Source organism: Boleophthalmus pectinirostris, unplaced genomic scaffold (genome assembly GCF_026225935.1).
Source record: "Boleophthalmus pectinirostris isolate CB_2022bp ecotype Guang Dong unplaced genomic scaffold, ASM2622593v1 HiC_scaffold_804, whole genome shotgun sequence".
NCBI lineage: Eukaryota > Metazoa > Chordata > Actinopteri > Gobiiformes > Gobiidae > Boleophthalmus > Boleophthalmus pectinirostris.
In genome coordinates this window covers 3,431-25,000 of record NW_026571516.1, presented here as the reverse complement: position 1 = coordinate 25,000, position 21,570 = coordinate 3,431, and the positions used below count along the sequence as shown (strand labels likewise).

The following is a 21,570-nucleotide window of genomic DNA, read 5'->3' as shown; positions in this document are numbered from 1 at the left end:
TCGATCTATGACAATCTATGACAAGATTGCACCAAGTTACAGGTCAGATCTGTAGAGACGAGGCCCAGCTTGCAAAAGAAATGTGTTTTTCAAGGTATTTTGAGCAATAAAAACACCTGTAATTTAATAAGTGCAAGATAAATACATTTAATGCCATAGTTGTAAACATTCAAGGTGAGGCAAAAATATCTCCATGGAGCTAAACACTCCATTTGCAAAGGTACACAGTGCACCTTTAAGTAAAAAAAATAAACACATGTAATGAATAATCAAAAGTGGAGCACAGCACTTTAGGCATTCCACTCTTACCAAATGGTGTTGATGTTGACTTTGCTGAACATTGTGTGGTTTGGATACGTAGTGTAAAGAGTCAAGGTTAAGTGAGAAAACACACAAGAACATGTGACCTGCAGTGGTCTCTGGGACATGAGGTAATGCCTACATCATCAGGGGGGAGTCCAAAGAGCTGCATGGCGTTAAAAGGGTAAGTGAGTGAGGACATTGTATGGATTGACTTCACACTGCAGCACTGGTCTCTGAAATAAGTAGGACACACAAATTATCCAGTGAAACGCAGACTAATGAGAGAATTTTCCGGTCAGCAGATCCGGTCGCCCCCTGCATCTACTGCATTAAATCTCTGGAGAGTGCAGGACTATAAATGACAAACCCAGCCACGGGCGAAACTGAACCTTATGAACTTCAAGATCTGGCTATTCGGACATTTTGGTTGAGGCTAGGGATGCACTGATCCAGCTATTTCAGTTCTGATATCGATACTGTGACTTTAAGTATCTGCTGATATGAACCGATACCCGTGTAGGGACTTATTTCCTTAAAATACAGGTAACTTAATACATAACAGATCCACTTCTGGTATGCAGCTGTAATTTATCCTGCAAAACACTACTGAACAGCATTGTGTTAAAAAGTTCAAACATTGAGATGTTTTAGGCCTTAATCTGTCTATAAGTAGTCTTGTTACATCTAAGGTCCAACCAGGACATCGTCTTACTGATATACCGATATCATGAAACCGATACCAGATTCTGCTCATTTGTCAACATCAGTGCAGATATTCAATACCAGTATTGTTAGTTATATTGTTATCAGTTGATCCCTAGTTGTAGCTATGGATACTTAAAGCATGATTTGGGACTATTTATACTACTATGTCTCTAAATATTCATATTACATAATACTAGATATTAGTTCCATTAGAGAGGGTTCAGCCAGGGTTATTCATTACAGTAATTCTGTGAGACCATGTGTCTTGAGCAGAGGCAGAACTCAATTTAAACTTAATCCTAACTTAATTACCTACTTCATTTTAAAGAGGAAACTACAATCAGTCAATGTTTTTAGAGAAAATAAAGCATGTCGAGTGTCAATGAGCAGTATGTAGGCAAGGCTTAAAATATATGATTTAAACCTGGCAAAAAGAGACATGTGGAGAGTAACATGAAAACATTATTGAAGGTTTGGATTTTGGGAGGGGAAAAAAGTGTATTTTAGAAAAGAAGATGGACCATTACAGTGGTAACTTAAAAAAGATATTAGAATTGACTACAAGACTAAGTATGGAAAGAATTGGAGCAGCCCAGAGTTTCCATTGTATACACTGAGTTATGTAACAGCATGACCCTGTGAGCAAGTATTTATAACACTGTACGGACAAAGATCTGTACACACTCACATCATGGGGACCTGCCTCCTCACGGGGTCAAAAATCAGTTCCTCATGACGTAAATCCTTTATTTTTACATCAACAAGATGGTTTAAAGTTCATATATGACGTAAAAGGGTTAGGCAATTTGTAACTAAGGTTAAGGATACGATAAGTCTCCAAGAAATGAATATTGATTGTGAAAAGTCAGTATAATGCTCTGGAAAGGCACCGACACCCAACATGGTGTTTGTGTGTGCCTGTGTGTGCCTGTGTGTGTTTGTGTTTGCACTGATTGCGTCTCTCTGTCTACGTATGTGTGTATACATGTGCGTACTTACTGTTTGCAGTGGTCGGAGACGTACTCTGGGATACTGTATCGACAGTCCAGGATCATGACCAGAGTCTCGCTGTCGTTGGTTTCATGGAACGGAGGAACCCCACAGACCAGCATGTAGAGAATCACCCCCAGAGACCAGATATCTGCAGCACACAGCACAGCACCACTTTATCCACAGTCCCTTTAAATAGGACACGTTCCCTCTGGGCACTCGTAAGATGATTCATTTTGAACTTTAAATAAAATGGATTAAAGAAGTAGTGTGTAAAATAGAAAGTGCAGTGGAACCAAGAATATAAGTCTATTTATAAAACTACAGAAGAGTACATGAGGAGCTTGGAGGAAAACATTGATTTATTTGTAATCTTTTTGGCATTAAGTACAGATTTGGTTGTACTTTTCCCTTACATAATTGGAATAATTTAGTTGTAATGATCTATTCAACCATAAAACCATAAATGATCTGTCTAACTTTTCGGGTAGAGAGTCAACAACTGTATTACTTTGCCTGAAACACTGCCTTTAAATTTATCCAACCAGACCAGTTCAAGTTACAGGTCAGATCAGTGGAGAGGCGCTCCTGCTCACATTAAGAATTAATGTATTTTATTTTAGTTATATAAGCATAAGTTAGATAATACTGCACCTTTATATTAGTCTTTACTTCACAGGGTCACTTCACCATCTTATCAAAAATTTACACCAGTTTCTTGCTATTTTTGCTACTTATTTTGAATGTATTATTACAAATTACATTTTTTGCTCTTTGTTAGGATATTATATTGTGCTGTGTGAGCAACTGTGTCCAAATAATTCCCTGGTGGATCAAAAAAGTTTGTTTAAGTCTAAGTCATAATAATGTTGAGGTATGTCCAGTGTGAAAGGGGGATGTCCGGTCTGATGGTTGACACAGACAGAGTTCAGACCCCTTCTTGAGTTTGACACAGTGTTCTTTTAAAACCCCCTCCCTTCCTTTTTCCTTCCCTTTGCCCCCTCCACAGATAGACACATAGACAGACAGACAGTGCCAGCCCAGACCAGCCAGACCGGGGCACGACATGGTCCACTTGAAGAGAGGAGAGAGAGCTGTGCCCATAACAGGGAGTGCGTTGTTGGCTGTGCAGCTATTCTCAGCATTTCCTTCACACTTTGGTCTAAACACAAACTGTCCGCTCTGTGCCTACTGTGATGTAACAATAAAACAGTTCCTCATGCTGTTGGCCATTTAAAGAATATTTTTAGAATTATGTAAAAGTCTGCTTCACTTTGTCAAATGGGCTAAAGAAAACTGTACCACCTGAAACAATAAAGCTGTGGAAATCATGCATAAATGTAATCGTTTTCTTCAAGGTCAGTTGAACAAGTTTACACAGACTTTTTCCTGTCATTCATCAGACTATCTTGACCGCTTTGACAAGTATTTTATCTTCCACTGCTTGAATTTAAATCAAAAGTACTTCTCATTGTGTGGTGTCCTTGCATTCTTCTGCTCTAGTGAAATAAATCAATCCTTAGTTGTACCACATAACAGCAGTGGCCTGAACAAAGCCGTTTTGACTGGGCCACAAGCACACATGCATGCTCACACGCACGCTCGCACACACACTCACACGCACACTCACACGCACGCTCACACGCACGCTCACATGCACACTCACATGCACCCACAAGTCCGCACAAGCATTATGCAACAGGAGGGCAAGTCGGTGCTGGGAGCGTACTTTTCTCTACTCTCTGGGGAATATCACACTTTCTCAGCATGCATTAGTGTCTTGCTGACATCACAGCTCCAGGTACACACAAAACCTCAGCCACATGTTCAGCTGCTTTGGATTTAGGCGTTTTAAAAATGTTATTCAATTTCTCCTGCTGTCGTCCATTTCCCACAAAGTTCTTCCATTGTTATTCTGCTTTGCTGGAAGTGGCCCCATGCCTACAATAATTGATTATTTGTACTATGTAACAGTGTAAGGGGCCATTCAGGGTTGAAGTCTGTCCAGGAAAAAAGTTGCAGAAACTGGATTTTTCTGCTCTCAACTGAATGTAACACAAATGTATCACCAAAATACACTGTTGGGACAATGAAGTTTGTGTTTTTGAGCCCAAGCTGGAAATATCAATAACAAGTATCAGTTTAAGTATCTCGTATTGATGACACTTTGTAAATACATGTACTTACATGCAAAACATTAGGGGGCAGGAGTGCTACTTGGATGTACAGAGATTGTGCAGAATTGTCCTTTTGGTGGTCTTCAGTGTAGGGACCAGTCTCAAATACAAAGTTGATTTTAACTTAAACTTTATCTGCCATATAGTATTAAAGGCTTTTGATCATTTTTGCACTTTTTGAGTGCCTCAGTTTTTTTCAACTTTGTACATGTACTTATCTTCAGGGGTCTTCTGAAAATAATAAAAACGTACAGGTCTTAAGATTTAATGAACCCATCAAGCGCTTAAAAAGGTCCATGTTATAATACTGTTACCACATCAAAAACATACCTGGAGTTTTGTTTCATTCACACATATCTTTATTATTAGTCTGTCTACATTTCCAAAGCACATTGTGATCTCATCAAGTGATAGTTTTCAAGTTAACAGCTGTCTTTTACCTTTTGTTCAGTAGAGACCCAAATGATTCAAGTGAAGGTATATGGAGTTTTAAAACTACCACATGAGGTGGAACAGAGTGTTTTCTATTTGAGGGAAGAACTCAGCAGGGTTTGTGTGTTAAACACGCGCAAACAAAACAAAGCACAACTCCAGGCATGTTTGTGAGGAGGAAACAATATTATAACATAAATCAGGAAATACTGTGATACTAGTATAGGACTCTTAAAAATTTAATCCAAAAAAATACTTATTTTTAGAGTTATCTTACAAGGAAAAACTGAGTTAATTAACATAGATCAAAAGTTCATTTTAGACACTTTCATGTGACTTATTGTCTGTGGCACCCACCCTGTGAAAAGGAGAAGTTCTTCACCACATCCTCTGTGTGAGTACTCCACCCTTCTTATGTATTTACCAAGAGTACACAAGCACGAGGCCATGCAGTGTACATCTGGAGATAATGGAGAGCATAAACCAATAAACACAGCCCTTTCTCTGCCTTAAAGATGCATTAAGGGGGTCCATCACCTGCTTGTTTCTGTTTATATGTCATTGCTCTGCCATGTTCGACAGTATGATATTAAACAGCTCTACCTTACATTTACTAAATTATATGTGTTTTTTTTAGCTCAAAAATACTTAGAAAAACTGTGAACAGGGTTGTCTTTACGCAGATCTAACCTGTAAAATGGTCACGTTTGGTCTCCTTGATAATAGAAAGGTTTAATACTATACTGTGAAGCATTCAGGTCAACACAATAACATCTCCACAGAGAAAAGCATTTGACCTACCCTCCACCAGAAAAGTTACACCTTGTTGTAAATGCCGGCGTCTCTCAGTGGTGGTCACACATTATGTAACTGAGCTCCTGTATGTTTATCCTTTATCCAAACCGCCCGTGGAGCTTCTTCTCTCAATCATATGACTATCACCAAACAAACACACAGAACAGGGCCAAGAGGAGGATGGAGAAAATAGTGTCAGTGTGGAGACATAAATAAAGATACAATAAGAGGCCAAGTCATGAAAGACAGTAGAGGTGAGCTCAAAGAGTCACACGACTGCAGGGGTGTTCAGTTTTAAATGAGAACAAGAAAGAAGGAACAGGTCCTAGGGCTGCTTCAACTTATTTCAGGAAGATAATGGATCTGTACATGTTATCTTGTACACGTTATTTCTTTGTTAAAGGGCCCAGCATTGTGTTATACTATTGTTTCCTCGTCATAAACATTCCTGGAGTTGTGTTTGGTTTCATTCACACATGTTTAACACACAAACTCTGCATACTGAAAAGGTGGACCAGAGCATTTTGAGGTTTGGAGATGTAGCAGACTAATAATAATGGAACAAACACAACTCCAAGTATGTTTATGAGGAGGTAACAACATTATAACATAGCTTTAATCTCACAAGAATCTATTTTTGTACTGAAATTTCATTATCATGGCAGCTTTACTACAGGACATTACAGAGCAAACACCCAGAGGGACTTAAATGGGCACTCTTCTCTTCACCTGGACACTTAAAAAAACAGGAACATGAAAAAGGGGAAGTGGAGGAGCTCATAAGTCATGCTGGAGATGTGGAGGCATGTGAGTTTATTCAGGTCTATTTTTAACACAGACGCTGGACCAATGGGTTTCCTTATTGAGAAGTGGACTGAGTGGCTGTGACGTTAGATTTATAAACAAGAGAAGAATTAACGCTGCCTTTATGTGGTCACTGTAAACTTGGGAAAAATGTTTGGAGATGTTTAAGAGTGGTAGGAACATGGAGAAATAGAAGCTATTGACAAGGACAAACAGCCAGTACAGTGCTGCTACAGTGCTGGAAACACATGATGCAAGAGTTATTTCCCCTTCTCATTTCCTTTCTTGAAGTTGTACTTGTGCAAGACTCGTGCACGTTTGAGCAATAACTTATTTTCAAGATGCCATATTTCTGATCAACCCATTTTCACTGCCACCAGCATATGCCCATCCCTTTGTACTTACTTCGTTTTCCAACTTCAATTTCTTAATTTAGTGATACGTATAGAATTTGGCAGAATCATGTAGTAATTTTAGTATAAATTACTTTTTTTTAAATCTGCTACTCCATAGAATGATGTGCAGCTGTCCATAAGAGGTGCTGACAACTTCACAACTCTTTGTTGTGATGACATTTACATCTACTCCCATTTGCACAGCAGTTTTGTAATGCCGAAATCAGCAGACTTGTTTCTTTTTTTAAGTTGTTTTAGATGAATATTGCAATTTAAAATGTGCAGATTATAACATAATGATCTGTGGGTGTCATAGCTAAAGCAGGCTCAAGCATATGTCTTCTTTAACATTTTCACTATCAGACACAGCTCACTTCGACAACATAGGGTCAGTTAAAACACTCAAACACATCGTTATGGTAACTAGCCACAGCATCCAGCAGACAGTGAAATGAACAGAAGTATTGTTTGAAAATGTTATAATGTATAACTCTAAATAGGATTACAACAGCTTTACTTGTTGCACTGTTATTAGTAATTAGAGAAGAACAAATTACAAAAGAGCCATCCTATCCTAAACACTGCCAGCAGAGAAGTGAAAAGCATCAAAGGTTTCCATAGTTACTTATCTTGATCTGCACAACATGACCTAGAACACAGACAGAGGTTATAAAAATGTTCCCCTGAAATGATTTAACAGCGGATCTTTTGTTTGCCTTGGTGCTATTATGTGGCCTATGGATAGTATTAGCGGGCTTGACAGAAAAATGATTCTGCGTCTGTAATAATGTGCAATAATTCCTCCTTAGATAAGCTCCAGCTTTACAGATCAGTAAAGATCAGATTTAGCGCGTCTCTGTTAGGGATGCACTGGTATCGGACATCAGTTTTGATACTGAAAAATCAGCTTGATTGAACATCGGCATCCAAATATCGGTTTAGTTGATATCCTGGCTGTACATAAATTGATGTAATAAAACTATTAACAGATCTTAGTTGGCCCAGACATGTTGCATAATATTTGGATTTTTATTTACACAAAGTTATTCTAAAGTTATTTGAGCTATAAATAAGAGTTACATAACATGTTTGGATTGGTTTTGGTCTTAGCAGAAGGAATTAAATACAATTTTCAGTCTGTGCATTGGTATCAGCTATTATCGTGTATCAGCAGCCAAAGTATCGAAATCAGTATCGGAACTGAAAAAGCTGGGTCAGTGCATTTCTATTCTCTATACTGTGTTTCAAGTACATTGCAGGACCTCCCTCTCCCTCTGCCCCAGTATCAGTATAGCCTCACACTGGATAATACTGATGCATGGGATTTTCTCTTAGTGTTATCCATCTCTGTCTCACTACACACACACACTCTCCCATACACACACACAGACAAAATGCTTGCGATGCAGAGGGAGTCCAGTGGGGAGCTGCAGTGTTGGCTCAAACGCCGAACGTGCTCAGTTGGCTCACGACTGACTGACTGCTAAGACTGACCCACATTCGCTACTACGCACTAATCCTAAGCACAAATACACAATCACACAACAATCCAGACGGAATATGACTGCGTGAATGTCAACAGACAAGCGATAATAAAGAGGAAGCTACAAGGTCATCGGATAAGCTTTGGTACACTGAAAGAATATACACGTTTTAAGTGGTTTTAGGAAGGAAACACATGTACTGTAACCAAACCCTGAACGGTCAAGTTACTGCAGGGATTTGTTTGTAATTAAGGTAAAACTAAAGAATACATAAAGAGTCTCTGTAAAATGTAGGTCAAAAGTGACTGCAGGTGAATTCTCAGTATTTTTGGTAAGACAGTCAAAAATGATGTTGAATCTGTTAAAAATCATCTTTAGCAATGATTAGCACCTACCCCAGATGCCCTCCCAGATGCTCTTGTATTCTATGTTTTGTGTATAGATGTGTAGAGGCTGCAGATCAGGGGTGGAGTGAGCCTGACTACATTTATTCAGCAATGGGACTTGCACAGAGTGTCCTATGTCCTCAAGCAGTTGTATAAACATGTATTAATGAATTATGCAAAATGGAAATGAGTAAAAGTTAAAGGTACAGTATGTAACTTTCAGAAGGTGTCACCTGCATAATTTTATAAAACAGAAAGTCAAAGCTATACTTCAGAACATTCTGTGTGGAGATAGATAAGTTTTGTGCCTTACTCTGGACTCATTCAGGCCAGATTGGAGTCTGTTCTGTGGAGCTGAAAGCCTGCTCACACTAAGGATTTATGTTTTTATATGTTTTTCAGTTACATAAACACAACCAAAATTTAAAAAAAAAAAAAAAAAATTTGTCTATTTTTGGCTTAAAAAGTTACATACTGTGGCTTTAAAGGTGCACTATGTAACTTTTTGGTTGAGGGTTTTGTTTCTATGGATATGTCTTTGCTAACATTAAACAGATCTTCCTTACATTTATTAAATTAAAAGTGGTTTTATTGCTTAAAAATACCTAGAAAAACAGGCCTTCTGACTGTCAGTGAGGTAGTCTCTCCACAGATCTGACCAGTAACAGGTTTAGTCTCCATGATGATGAGATGAGAAGGGTTTACTGCCATACTGTGAAATATTTCAGTCAAAGGAATAACAACCCAGTGGAGAAAAGCACTTGATGGACAGACACTCCGTTAGAAAAATTACATAATGCACCTTTAAGCAAACACATAAAAGTTGCCATCGCCTCTGAACACTCACCCACAGCAGGAGCATCGTACTCCTCTCCCAGCAGGATCTCTGGTGCGGAGTAGGCCAGTGACCCGCAGCTCGTCGCTAACATGGTGCCGGGCTGAAACAGATTACTGAAGCCGAAGTCTGTGAGCTTGACTGCCCCCTGCTGCGGGAAGAACACCACATTCTCGGGTTTAAGGTCTCGATGGACCACGTGGAGACGGTGACAGTAGGACACAGCGCGGACAATCTGAGCGAAGTGGCGTTTAGCGGTGCCCTCGGCCACGCCCCCATCATGGCGCTGGATGTAGTCGTACAGGTCGCCACCCTCTGCCAGCTCCATCACCAGGTACAGGGTGCTCGGGGTGTCGATGACTTCGTAAAGACGCACCACGTTTGGATGCTGCACCCGCCGCATGCACCTAAAAACAGGTCCAAAAAAATAAATGTAAATGAATTGTAATTTAATATACACTACTTGAGTTTTACCATTGAAATTACTGTAGGAAGAAGTACAAAAAAGTTGCTTTTGTCCATAAATATAATACTAAGAATATAGAAATCATCTTAAGCTTTTAAAAGACCGAGGCGTTTTTGATCACAACATTCATTTCAGACAGCGCTGTTCTATTTTGGTCTCAAATGAGTCAACACATTTTATGAAACGTTTGATGAAAATGCTGACTGGAGGGTGTAATCTGTCATATCTGTCCTCCTCCATAGAAATAATTGTACATTAGTTGCATTTACCTCACTTCCTGTAAGAGGTGGCTTGTTGCCATGACATCAAGCTTCGTTTTATTAATAATCTTGATAGCCACCAGTTGACCAGTGTTGACATGACGTGCCAGTTTGACCACAGCAAAGTGCCCCCTGCCCAGCGTCCGCCCAAGGTGGTAAAGCCCGCTGAGGTCAGAGCGCCCTGGGACAGTTTTAGGACTGAGCCGGCCCTCTTCCACAGAAATGACGGCTTCTGGGCAGTCCATTTTGGGAGTTTGACGTCAGGTCAGCCCGGTAGGACACGCAAAGAGGGACAAATGCAGGAAGGTGCTTGAGTCAAGGTGCTCCTCACGAACGCAGTGTTGCCTGAAAAAAAGATATATATAATGAATGCGTTAATGGTTTGGGTCCAATGAGAAAAGAGCTTTAGGGGAAGTCAGCAGCTGTTTTATCACATCTATTGTTGTTGTTGTATCTGACACTGATGTTTACAGATGAAACCACTGCAGTAAAAATATTCCTCTATCGTCCATAACTGAAGATGCTGCTTGGCCCATATCTCAAATAACACCCATCCAGCACAAATGGGACGTGGATCAATGCTGTAACAGGACACTATAATGTATGTTAGAGTGTGTGCACACGAGTGGGTCTTCATTAGTTTGACTAAAAGGGTCAAAGGGGCTTTAGAGCTGATGATGTCACTGTATCTTCAATCATCACATATTTATAAGACCAGCTTTGTCAACAACAGTGATGGGAACCAGAGCTTTGAGACTCTACGTGCAAAAATTATATGTTTTTCATTGTTACTTCATTGTTTTGAAGAATTATTTTGTCCACAGTACTTTTTATGCGTTGTTGGCCTTTTCTACGATGCTGAATTTGGTGAGCTTTGGTAAGTCCAACACTGTGTACACTTGAAAGCTCTCAAATAGGTGCTTTCTATTGCCTGTCAACTAGAAGGGTCCCCATATTTAACAGTACTGTCTCACTACCTTCAGTCACACCCCTGGGACCAGTGAGGTTGTTCATCTCTTGTCGTGTACTACTGTATACGAGCAGATGATGATGACAAATACACTCTTTGGTTCCATTAAACCGGGCCTGCTATGTGCGCACTTAGAGGCATTACAGTATTTTACATAGTGCATATTGTGGCCACTTGCCATGAGCCGCTACACTTGAGTTGAGGCCAGCTGAACAGTCTGCTGCAGTCCACAGTTGACAAATACGCAGGTACAGCTCCATCCTCTGCCCACTTAAACATCTCAAAACACGCAATAACAGCGGCCCCAACAGCGCTACATGCGGATGACGCCGCTGCTGCTGAACCTAGAAGACTGAACACTCTATGTTCACTTACCATTGTTGTTGTGGAATAATCCCGAAGCTGCGGGCTTGTTCTGGCTTCAGTGCGTCGTTGACGATCTTCGTTTGACGCACAGTTTAAACATCCACGCGGCTGGATCTGTGTGAGTGCGTCTGCTCCATGTCAGCGCTCCATGTGAGAGGCACTTTCCTCATGTGTGCCTGAGCAGTGAGCTCTACTGCTAAGCTCTGCTCGCTCAAGTCGGAGCGCTGAGCACGAGCACCGCTCAGTGGAGAGGACGAAGTGCGCGCGCCTTCGTGCACAGGTGCGCGCGCGTCCAGTTTCCTTTTGACGTCAACACATTCCTCCTGCCTCTGGGAGAGCGGCCCTGCGCTCACACAACAGTCTGGGCACAGTATAGGCTTCGGAAGTCCAACAATTATATAATGATTAAAGTAAGCTCCTTTGTTTATTGAGAACAAGGGACAAGAATGTGGCCGCTGTGTTCCATGGTTAAAAACTAATTAAAACTTTACTGGGTACAGAGCCACACAAGAAAAGATCATTAACATAATTGCCTTTTCAGTAAAATAGTGAAAATGTGGCAGCATATAGGCTAAAGGTGTTATGGGAAGCATCTCTTTTAAAGTCTTTAAAATGCTGCTGAAGTTCTGGTATGTCATATAGGTAAATCGAATGGTAGGCTGTTTCGTACATCTCAAGGTTATGGTTAGTTTTTCTGTGCATACAATTTATTCAATAATGAATACAAACATACTAAAACATCACACTAATCGACACACCTTGAAGGTGAAACTATGTTTTTTATCACTCAGTGCTGGTCTTTTGTTGAGAGATGACCTGCATGGAGGATGATCTCATCTTTGCAGCTATTTGTGTCATTCATGTAGTGGAAAAAAGAAACAGACGATTGGCTCCCTCTAGTGGTGATTTCGAACAATGAACAACTTTATACAGATACTAGTAATTATTACAAACAAAATCACTGTTCAATATAATACAATACAAAATATAGACAAACTCTATGTTATAAAGTGCACTCCCTTCATACAATAAATTATGGTAGCGTTTTTAGTCAATATTTAGTAGAGAAAGTGATTATGTTCTGAAGCCTGTCTCTGGCTGGATGGCCTCAGTCAGTTTTCTTCTCAGGGTGTTTTAGAAGTGTAAAGAGGCAGCTCCAGGATTGAGTGACATGTGAGCGTCTCAGGGAAGTGTGCATCAGCGCGACCATGAGGCAAATACTTCTGGCGGATTTTCATCTGAATCTGACCCAGTCCAAAGATAGGAGCTCGTCTGTATCCAGTCACGAACCCTAAAAACAAAAGGCTATCAGTAACTATAAACCAAGTTTTTAAAAAGATCACTAGATTCATCATTTTTATTAATGGCTTAAGGTTGTGGTTTTCAATACAGTACTGTAAATAATATATACATATTACGGTGAATTATTATAAGTAGGATTTGTGTTTTGTAGTTCTGTAATTACTCACATAAAAAATCTTTCTTTTCTTCCTCACTGAGTTCTTCAAAAACTTCCCAAAACATCTGAATAATGGGGTGGTCTTTGTGATATTCACATTCATAGACAGTGTTCTAAATAAAGAAGAGACAGAAAAACAGCTAAATAAATAAACAAACCAATCAGTAATGAAATAAAACAAATTAAACATTTAAATTACTTGACAGTGATTTGTGTAATTATGACGCTATATAGCTATATACTTATATTTATATTGGTTATTATTCCTTAATTAAAATCCAGTAACTAAATTTGCCACTTGTCAAGACACAAACAAAATGTAGCCTGTTTTCTGAAAGTAGTAACTTCACATTTTTTCTTAGGCTATAGATATATATGACGATATACAGTTAAAGGCCTTATATTACCTAAACTGACTAAATTGACAGATTTTTGCCATGTTATAATATTGTTACCTCCTCAAAAACATCTCTGGAGTTGTGTTTTGTTTCATTCACAGATGTTTGAGTAATTCTGCATTATAAGTCTGTTTACAAATCCAATGCTCAAAATACTCTGTTCCACATTGTGATGTCATGTAGTGGTAGATTTAATGCTAACAGGTACCTGTGTGGTACTAACCCATGGCATTCGGCTCCACTCAAATGAAACTAGTTACAGGGGCAAATTTAGAGCCAGGCTCAATATTATTATTAATTCAAATAGGATTTTTTTTATGGACAAAATAGGACAAAAAAACAAAACAAAACAGCAGGATCATGTAGAGCGGGTTAAAACAAACATTTCAAGAACAAAATGAGAAGGCTCACTGCAGCAGTTACAGAGACGGGGGCCACAATATTCCAATGTAAGTCAATGGGAACCAGGGTCAGAAGGAGCCGGAAGAGCCCGCATGCGCATTTCCTATTTGGAATGTGGCGGCTAGCACATTAGCTATGTCCATTTATATATACAGTCTATGGTTAAACGTGTGAATGAAACAAAACACAACTGCAGCTACGTTTTTGATACCATAGATGAGAAAAGGGCGTAATACATGCCCTTTAAAGTTGAGAGTAGTACCTCTTTAAAGGAGGCCCAGTCATAGTTTTCGCTGCCCACCATGACGCCCCTCAGCTCCTCGGGTGTGAACAGCTGCAGTGTGGACAGTTCACACACCTGGAAGAAGCCACGTCTGAACTCCTCAAACGCACTCCGCACAGACGAGGTGAACACATGGTGCACATAGGCATCCACAAACTCCTGCCTGTGCAAAGGTACGACACAAAATATAGTGGTATTTGAACAAACTATGACACAAGATAGGTGTGGTAAAAAAAAAGAGTTGAAGATTCCTTAATAGAATATTACACAAAAGTGAGTCTTGTGAGTCGTTAAGCCATGTTAAAATGCTAAAGCATACCTACAGTGCTTCAAACATACATGTAATCTTTTACTATTAGCTTGTCTCCAAAGCTCAAAATGTTCTGTTCCACCTTGTGATGTCATGAAGCAGTAGTTTTCAAGTTAACAGTTTGCCTTTTGTTCAGTAGAGATTTCAGTAGAGCTGAAATTACCCAAATGATTGTGACTGCGTATGGAGTTTAAAAACACACTGGAGCACTGTATTATTACATAACATCACAAGGTGGAACAGAGTGAGAGAAGAATTCTTTCAAACAAAAAACCTAAATATAATAACCTAAAGACCTATATAAGCAGGGTTTGTTTGTTAAACATGTGAATGAAACAAAACACAACTACAGTTACATTTTTGATGAGGAAATAACATTATTATTAGCCAGGCTGGTGCCATCTAGTGCCTCCGCTCAGTTTCATTTCTCTCCAGTGAGTAGGTCAGGAATCGGAATACAATAGACGGTTTGCAAGAATCCTGGAAGTGCGAGTCCGGGCACCAGCCAATCAGCGAAGAGCCACACATGTGTTGGCAACGATGCCTGAGATTGAGGGTTTAAAGCCGGAACAAAGAGAATGTTTGGTGAATTTTACCAAGAGGAAAGACGTTATTGCCCTTCTTCCTATGGGATTTGGGAAAAGCTTAATATACCAGTTAGCCCTGTTAGTGGTGCATTACATACATCGTGACCAAATAGCATCGATTGGTTAAATAAAAAAGTACCCGCCTACTGTCAAGTGAATAAATTCTAATGCTGCAGGGTCAGACAATTTCCATGAAGTGAAACCATCTGATGAATCAGGCTACATTATTACATAGATCACAATTCTTTAAGCATGAAAAGCATTTTTCACCAAAACCACACATGTGTAAGTGCCATTATCATTAATATATGTAATTATTTAGTCATCAATTATTGTCTTTTTGGTTCTATTTGGTGGAGCATCTTTCATATTCAAAATGCTTCTTATTGAAGGAAACTCACCTATTGTCATTCGTCACTGGTTTGCCAGGATTTGAAGGATCAAGTTCAACCTCTGTTTTATCCCAGTCTATCTGTAATAGAGTTGGTAAAATATGTTGAAGGCATATTTTTGGCATAAATGTATGTAGTCATGTATGTGATAACTGCCATACTTACTGTAAAATACATATCCAGATCTTCTACGTTGGAGTCAAAGTCCAGAACATACTGTAAACTTCTGGAAAACAGAAATAATTAGAGGGCATTCATCACATATGTTCAAGTGACAAATATTGACAGAATTAAAAATGACAAAATTATCAGAAAAAACAGAAGGAAAAGTTTTAAAGGTGCATTGTGTATCTTTTCTGGTGGAGTGCCAGTCAAACACTTTTCTCCATGGAGATATTATTGCTTTGTCTGGAATGCTTGACAGTATGTCATTAAAACTTTCTATCATCATGGAGACCAAACCAAGCTACCAAGTTAGTTAGATCTGTGGAGAGGCAACCCCGTCACAGTCAGAATGTGTGTTTTTGTAGATATTTTTTTATCTATAAAACCACCTGTAATTAGATAAATGTCAGGTAAAGCTGTTTAATGTCATACTGTGGAACATTCCACGCAGATGAAGGGCATATCCATAGAAACAAGCAGGTGACGGCTCCCCAACCAAAAAGTTACATAGTGCATCTTTAACAAATGCATAAAATGGAAGGTAGGATGTTGAAAATGAGGATAATGGGCTTCGAACATGCAGATCATTCATAACTAATGTAAGTGCTGCAATGTTGTTTCACATACTTTCCAACATTTGGGCTGAGTTCAGTGAGATCGTCCAGACACGGCTCTACACCGAGGAGCTTCTTAAACAGAGCCAGAGGAAAAGGCAGGTGTATAATGCTCTGATTGTACAAAGCCAAACCACAAAGCTTCCCAAAAAGAAAGAACTGCTCTTTCTTCTTCTCTGATATCTTCTAAAAAAAATATATAAACAAGTATAAATGCAGCACTTTATTTTGCATACCATTTTTGGTGTGTTATGAACCTTACTTTGGAGGGGAACCAAGCCAGTGTTTGAGAGTCATTGAACTGTAGCATTTCAGAGTCAGTAGAAATAATCTTCCGAAACAGATGGTGAAACAGATCTCTTTTGTAAACATCTGTGATTTTGGGGTCCTCATCAAAATGCACCTAATATTAAAAAAACAACAACATTTCATTAGGCTTAACAGTGGCTGTGCATGTGTCCATACTGTGATCAATAGGGAATAGGGAAGATTACCATAAGTGGCTTTTTCAAGGCTTTATCAGAACAAGCAGCCAGCTGTTCAAAAGTGTCTTCTACAAATGATGCCCGCTTCAATTTGAGATAAAAGTAATCGGGCTGAGACTGAGTAATCCATCCAAGAAAAGGGAGAAAAAGATTCTGCTGGTTAACCTGATGTTCTTTCTGTAATACAAAAATATAATTAGCCAAAATACTGTGATATCGTATTGTCAAAAGTCTCACAATAATAATGCAGGCCATCACAATATATCGAATTACAAGTCTCTTCGCTTATAGTGACTTTAATTTCTTTCTTTGTGATTTTAATGTCTTTCTTTTTTTATAAAGCACTTTGACTTTGTGTATGAATTGTGCTTTATAAATAAACTTGCCTTGCCAACTATATACACCATGATCCTTTGGTGTTATTAGGACTTTTAAATCTTAATTCTTCATATTATAACAGTACCAAAGGCTTTTCAAGGCTTCAAGGAAAAAGTACCTTATTCACAATTTTATAAGCCTCTAATAAATATCGCAATAAATATCGAACCGTGAGATACACATCATGAAAATATTGTGGTAAGGGATTTTGATATTGTTACAACCTTATTCCTTATACAACAAGTTAAATTAAGAAGCTGAGTCTACCTTAGTCCAGTTACAATCCAAGTCAAACGCTTTTTTCTTAGATTCAAGATCCAGCAGGAACGCATAGTTACAAAGCGCAGTTTGGTCACCGAAAAAGCACTGCAGAAAGATGATATAAGATTAGTAATCACCTTCACTTGTATAATATATAAAATTATCCAGTTTAAAAATTCTTTACCGTTTTTGCTTTTAAGACCCGCCAATTACTGACATCGTGTTGGAGGAAGGTTTCACTCAGATTTAGCCAAAATGTTGTTTCTGGGAGTTTTTCATCACCTGTTTTTGTAGCGTTGATCTGTAAATGACATTGTCTTTTATTCTTCTTATAAAATAAAAATAAACACTGAATCTGCCATAATACAGTTAGAATCAAAACGTAAGAAAATGTAGTATCTCTATGGATTTTAGCTCAATTCAAAGATAAAAAGGCTACCTCTTATTAACAAAGAATAAAAAAAATACTAACATTGTACATCTCTTCAAGGATGAGCACCAGGTTTTTGTGATAATTAAAACCATTGAAACAGAGGAGCAGTTGAGACAAAGCATCCCTCCACACCTCCACGTGTCTTTTTCTGGTAGAATATGACAGAGAGGCATGCCAGTCTCCTGAAAAAGAAAACATTGGATTGAAAAGTTGAATTATTCAGAGGATTTCCAATACAACACTAAAAGTAAACAATCAAAGCAAAAGAGCAGTACTTAAGACTTTGCGGCTCTCGGGTGGCAGGCTGTGAATTGCATCAGCCAGTTCCTCTGCCAGTTCTGAGTCCTTGTTGTGTTTGAGGACCACCACCAGGAGCTCAGTGAAGAGCAGATAGACCCTCAAACCCTCTATTCCCACTGGGGTACGGTTCAGAGAGGAGAGCGAGTCCAGGACCACAGCTTCAACCTGGCAACACACAAACAAGTACATTTAACTTAAGTATTTAATTACAAATGGTAATGACGCCAACTACTGAATATAGGTAGAAATGATCCATTGGAAATAACCAGACAGGTCATTCATGTGTGGTATATATTTACATTCTATCACAGTTAAAGGTGCATTGTATAACTTTTCTGGTGGAGAGTCCATCAAATGATTTTGATATTGTAGCTTTGTCCAGAAAGTTTACAGTATGATATTAAACCTTCATAACCTTCACCCACTCATAATCAGAATGTTTTTTTAAGGTATGTTTGAGCAATAAAACCACCTGTAATTTAATAATTGTAAGGTAGAGCTGTTTAATGTCATACTGTGGAACATTTCAGGCAAAGCAATGACACATCCACAGAAACAAGCAGGTGACGGACCCCCAGCCAAAAAGTTAAGCACTGCACCGTTACAGAAAGCACTTCAAGATAATGGTGTAATACTAGTGGGTAATGTAATGTGATGTTTCATAGTTCCATTATTTAGTAGTACTCTTGGATAATGAAATGTAAACATAATACTGACCTGCTCCAAAACATTTTCCTTGTTGAGAAGATTAGCAAAAGATCTCTCAGCAGCTGATAGATCCAAGCCACAATAATTTGCTGATGTCTGTAAGTGCTTGTCTTTTCTGTTATATTCAAAAACGTTGATAAAACACTAATTAGGCTACTTTAAAACAGCATAGTAGTTAATAAAAACACTAGACTACATGTTGTAGTTCATGTAACTACTATTACTGACCTGTGTTCAAGAAAGCTTCTGTTCAAACGTGACAGGGAGGAAAATGTCTTCTGGATATCTCTGTTAAATTGAACATTATCATTAGAGAACTGAATGAATTACAGCATGAATAATATGTCAACTTATCTACACGTACAGTTTAGTTTGTTTCCATGGTTCAGAGCCTGAAGTCCATTTGAGAATCAGATCTTCAAGACTTGGCTGTTCTTTCCATGTCTCAATGTTAAACACTGTATGCATGTCCTATAGAAGTTTTTATAGTTATTTCTAATGTACTACAGTTTATACTTATAACACTGAGTTTGTTTGTTGTTACCTCAGAAAAACATGTCGCAAAAGAACAGTTGGCTCCAGCAAAGATACTGCCAACTTTGACTCCTTCACTGTGTTCTGTAATTCCATCAGAAATGTTAACATTAAACATTTAAATTTAAAAATACATAATTTCCTTCATGACTTTGTGTTACCTGGTGGCAGATGCACAGGCATAGGGACAGCAGGACTCTCTCCTCTGTGTCCGAGCTGGCCCTGGTCTCCACAACCACACGAGAACAACCTCTGAGACTCTGTCATCACCAGTGTGTGCTGTCTGTGGGAGAGCTTTATTTAAGAATCATATAAAAGGAAAATACTAGCTCAGTTCAGGGCATTAGTTATGTACCTGCCACATGCCACCTGTTTAACTTTGGCCCCTAAGAGTTCTGCGATGAGTCGAGGTCGTAGTTCATCCCTGAAGGAGTTATGTCCGAGCTGCCCATGTTGACCTGAACCGAATGTGAACACGGCTCCATCCTACACAAATACACAAACATACTGTATGTGTATATATGTATATATCAGAGAGGAAAAACACAATAAAAGCTTGTATGTATATGTATGTAAGAATGTATGTATGACGTACATACATACTTACATACATGTACATCTGGTGTAGTGTGTCTCACCTTGGTCAAAACTGCAGTGTGTGAAAGTCCACAGGAGATCAAACAGGTTTTCTTTGTGTTCAAATAATGAACAACAGTTGGACTATCCCTGTCTGCAGGAAATACACCAGCTTACTTCTTTATATATTTTTATATATTTTTATATCTTTATCTAAACACTTTATATAAACTTGTAAACTTTATAATGAGATAGTACCTGTAGTGTCCCCCAGGCCCAGCTGTCCACAGGAGTTGTTGCCCCATCCAAACACAGCTCCAGACAGAGAGAGGCTGAAGCTGTGCTCCCCTCCTGCTGCCACTTGCACCAGGGGCAGGTCCGACAGGTGCTGCACGTGCTCAGGTGAGGGCACACTGGACTTTCCCAGACCCAGCTGACCTCTGGAGTTCTGGCCCCAAGTGAACACCTGCCCATCTGAAGAAAAAACACACAGTAATATAAAGAGCAAGTTCTGTTTTCACCATAGTTCTTTAATTATTTTTTATTTTTTTGTCATTATTATTCAAATCATTTTAATACAAATATTACACTACAAGTACCTTTAGTAAGTGCAATTGAATGTTGGCTTCCACATGAAACTTGTGACACTGGTACACTAATCAGGCTTTTCGGGACCCTGAGAGAAGTAAAATCAGAAGATGCTTCCCAAACACCACACGTATCTGTCAAATTATCAGTATATTGTTTTATTAATAGCCTAAATAAATAATTTCACATACCTTGGATTTCCTTTGCCAAGTTTTGGGTCAAAGCAGAACACCTGTCCCTTCCTGTTGAGAAGCGTCACTGTGTCATCAGTGCAGCTCACGGCTCTGATCTTCTTCAAGTCCAAACACTCTGAGCCACAACAGGTTAGACCCAGACACGGTCACAACACTAAGGCAAATAATATATATATATATATTTTTTTTCACTTACTCTGTTTCCCTCTGGTTCTTGTCCCGTCCTTGTTCTCATTGGTGTGAATAATAAAGACATTTCCATTGGTTTTGACAAAAGAGAGCACGCGCAGACCCTCGGACAGGTGAGTGATGTGGGAGCCCAGGTCTAAATAACAAACTCCATTCTCATCTGGTTTGGCGGTGTAAGTTCCGTCTTTGAGCCTGAAGCCGTGCGCACACTGCTCTCCCCAAGAAAACATGATGTAAAGTGTTTGTGTGCGTCTCTCAGCTGATTAAATACGAGTCTACGGGCGGAGTTTGGCAAAAAACGAAAGTTAAGTCAGAATGGAAAACGAAACCTACGGGCTGCTTCTGAATACCTCTGGACGCTCGTCTAATTTTCGATTTTCGTTTTTGTTTCGTTTTACCTGGACTGGGTTTGAAAAGCTGTTCTAATTACTCGACACTTTATCACGGCTTGATGTTTATTATAGTAGTTTCAGCTGTAAGTCATGCGTCTTTATTAAAATCATAAAATATACAATAAACAACCAAAAATGTTTATTAATTGAAGTAAAGTAAAGTAAAGTGAAGACAACCCAGTGATTTTTAAATATATAAAACTTTAGTTTGTAGCGTTTTAATATTTATTATGCCTCAAAATTATCAGTAGCGTTAACAAAAAAAAAAGCAGACGTGTCCTCCGCTGAACTATTTGTTGTGTTTATGTACTTTTTTATATGTTGTACATGACTTTACTACTTGTACTTTGTTACTACTGCATTTAACAATAGCCTAATAGCCTAACTTTATACCACTGTAATGGTATAAAAGTACTACTGGGCTTTTAGCGTTGCAGTACAAATCTGCAGCCTCGTGAATGCAATGTAGTTTACCGAATTGACCATGGGGTGGCGCTCAACACTAACAGGTGAGTTTTGGTCCCCCTCTCTCCCATTCACATCAACTTGAATGG

The 21,570-nt window shown here is 38.9% G+C and overlaps 2 protein-coding genes across 2 annotated transcripts; both read right to left on the bottom strand.

Annotated features, from left to right (window-relative positions):
- Positions 1 to 33: 33 nt before the first annotated feature.
- On the bottom strand, positions 34 to 11,605 carry snrkb (SNF related kinase b). Its single transcript, XM_055166510.1, has 5 exons — positions 11,378 to 11,605; positions 10,042 to 10,377; positions 9,319 to 9,713; positions 2,008 to 2,149; positions 34 to 536 (listed from the first exon to the last, which is right to left on the bottom strand). Exons 2-5 carry the CDS (start codon positions 10,275 to 10,277, stop codon positions 377 to 379), a joined length of 933 nt encoding a protein of 310 aa, XP_055022485.1. The 5' UTR covers positions 10,278 to 10,377; positions 11,378 to 11,605; the 3' UTR covers positions 34 to 376.
- Positions 11,606 to 12,268: 663 nt separating this feature from the next.
- LOC110169590 (probable E3 ubiquitin-protein ligase HERC4) lies at positions 12,269 to 20,874 on the bottom strand. The gene is given in 24 exon segments (XM_020935143.2): positions 12,269 to 12,501; positions 12,504 to 12,659; positions 12,838 to 12,940; positions 13,890 to 14,073; positions 15,209 to 15,279; positions 15,365 to 15,425; positions 15,992 to 16,164; positions 16,241 to 16,381; positions 16,473 to 16,640; positions 17,109 to 17,207; positions 17,287 to 17,403; positions 17,575 to 17,717; positions 17,811 to 18,000; positions 18,553 to 18,658; positions 18,772 to 18,831; positions 18,908 to 19,014; positions 19,088 to 19,161; positions 19,239 to 19,360; positions 19,433 to 19,563; positions 19,716 to 19,807; positions 19,912 to 20,127; positions 20,253 to 20,329; positions 20,433 to 20,550; positions 20,632 to 20,874. Coding segments are annotated over 24 exon segments (2,991 nt in total). The 5' UTR covers positions 20,855 to 20,874; the 3' UTR covers positions 12,269 to 12,442.
- Between the last annotated feature and the right edge of the window lie 696 nt (positions 20,875 to 21,570).

Bases quoted from the DNA above. Each gene is read 5' to 3' on its own strand.
- snrkb (XM_055166510.1), bottom strand. From the start codon at position 10,277: ATGGACTGCCCAGAAGCCGTCATTTCTGTGGAAGAGGGCCGGCTCAGT. The intron at 9,714-10,041 runs GTAAATGCAACT...ACCTGTTTTTAG, and splicing joins CACCTCTTACAGGAAGTGAG to GTGCATGCGGCGGGTGCAGC. The intron at 2,150-9,318 runs GTGAGTGTTCAG...TGTGTGCTGCAG, and splicing joins GTACGATGCTCCTGCTGTGG to ATATCTGGTCTCTGGGGGTG.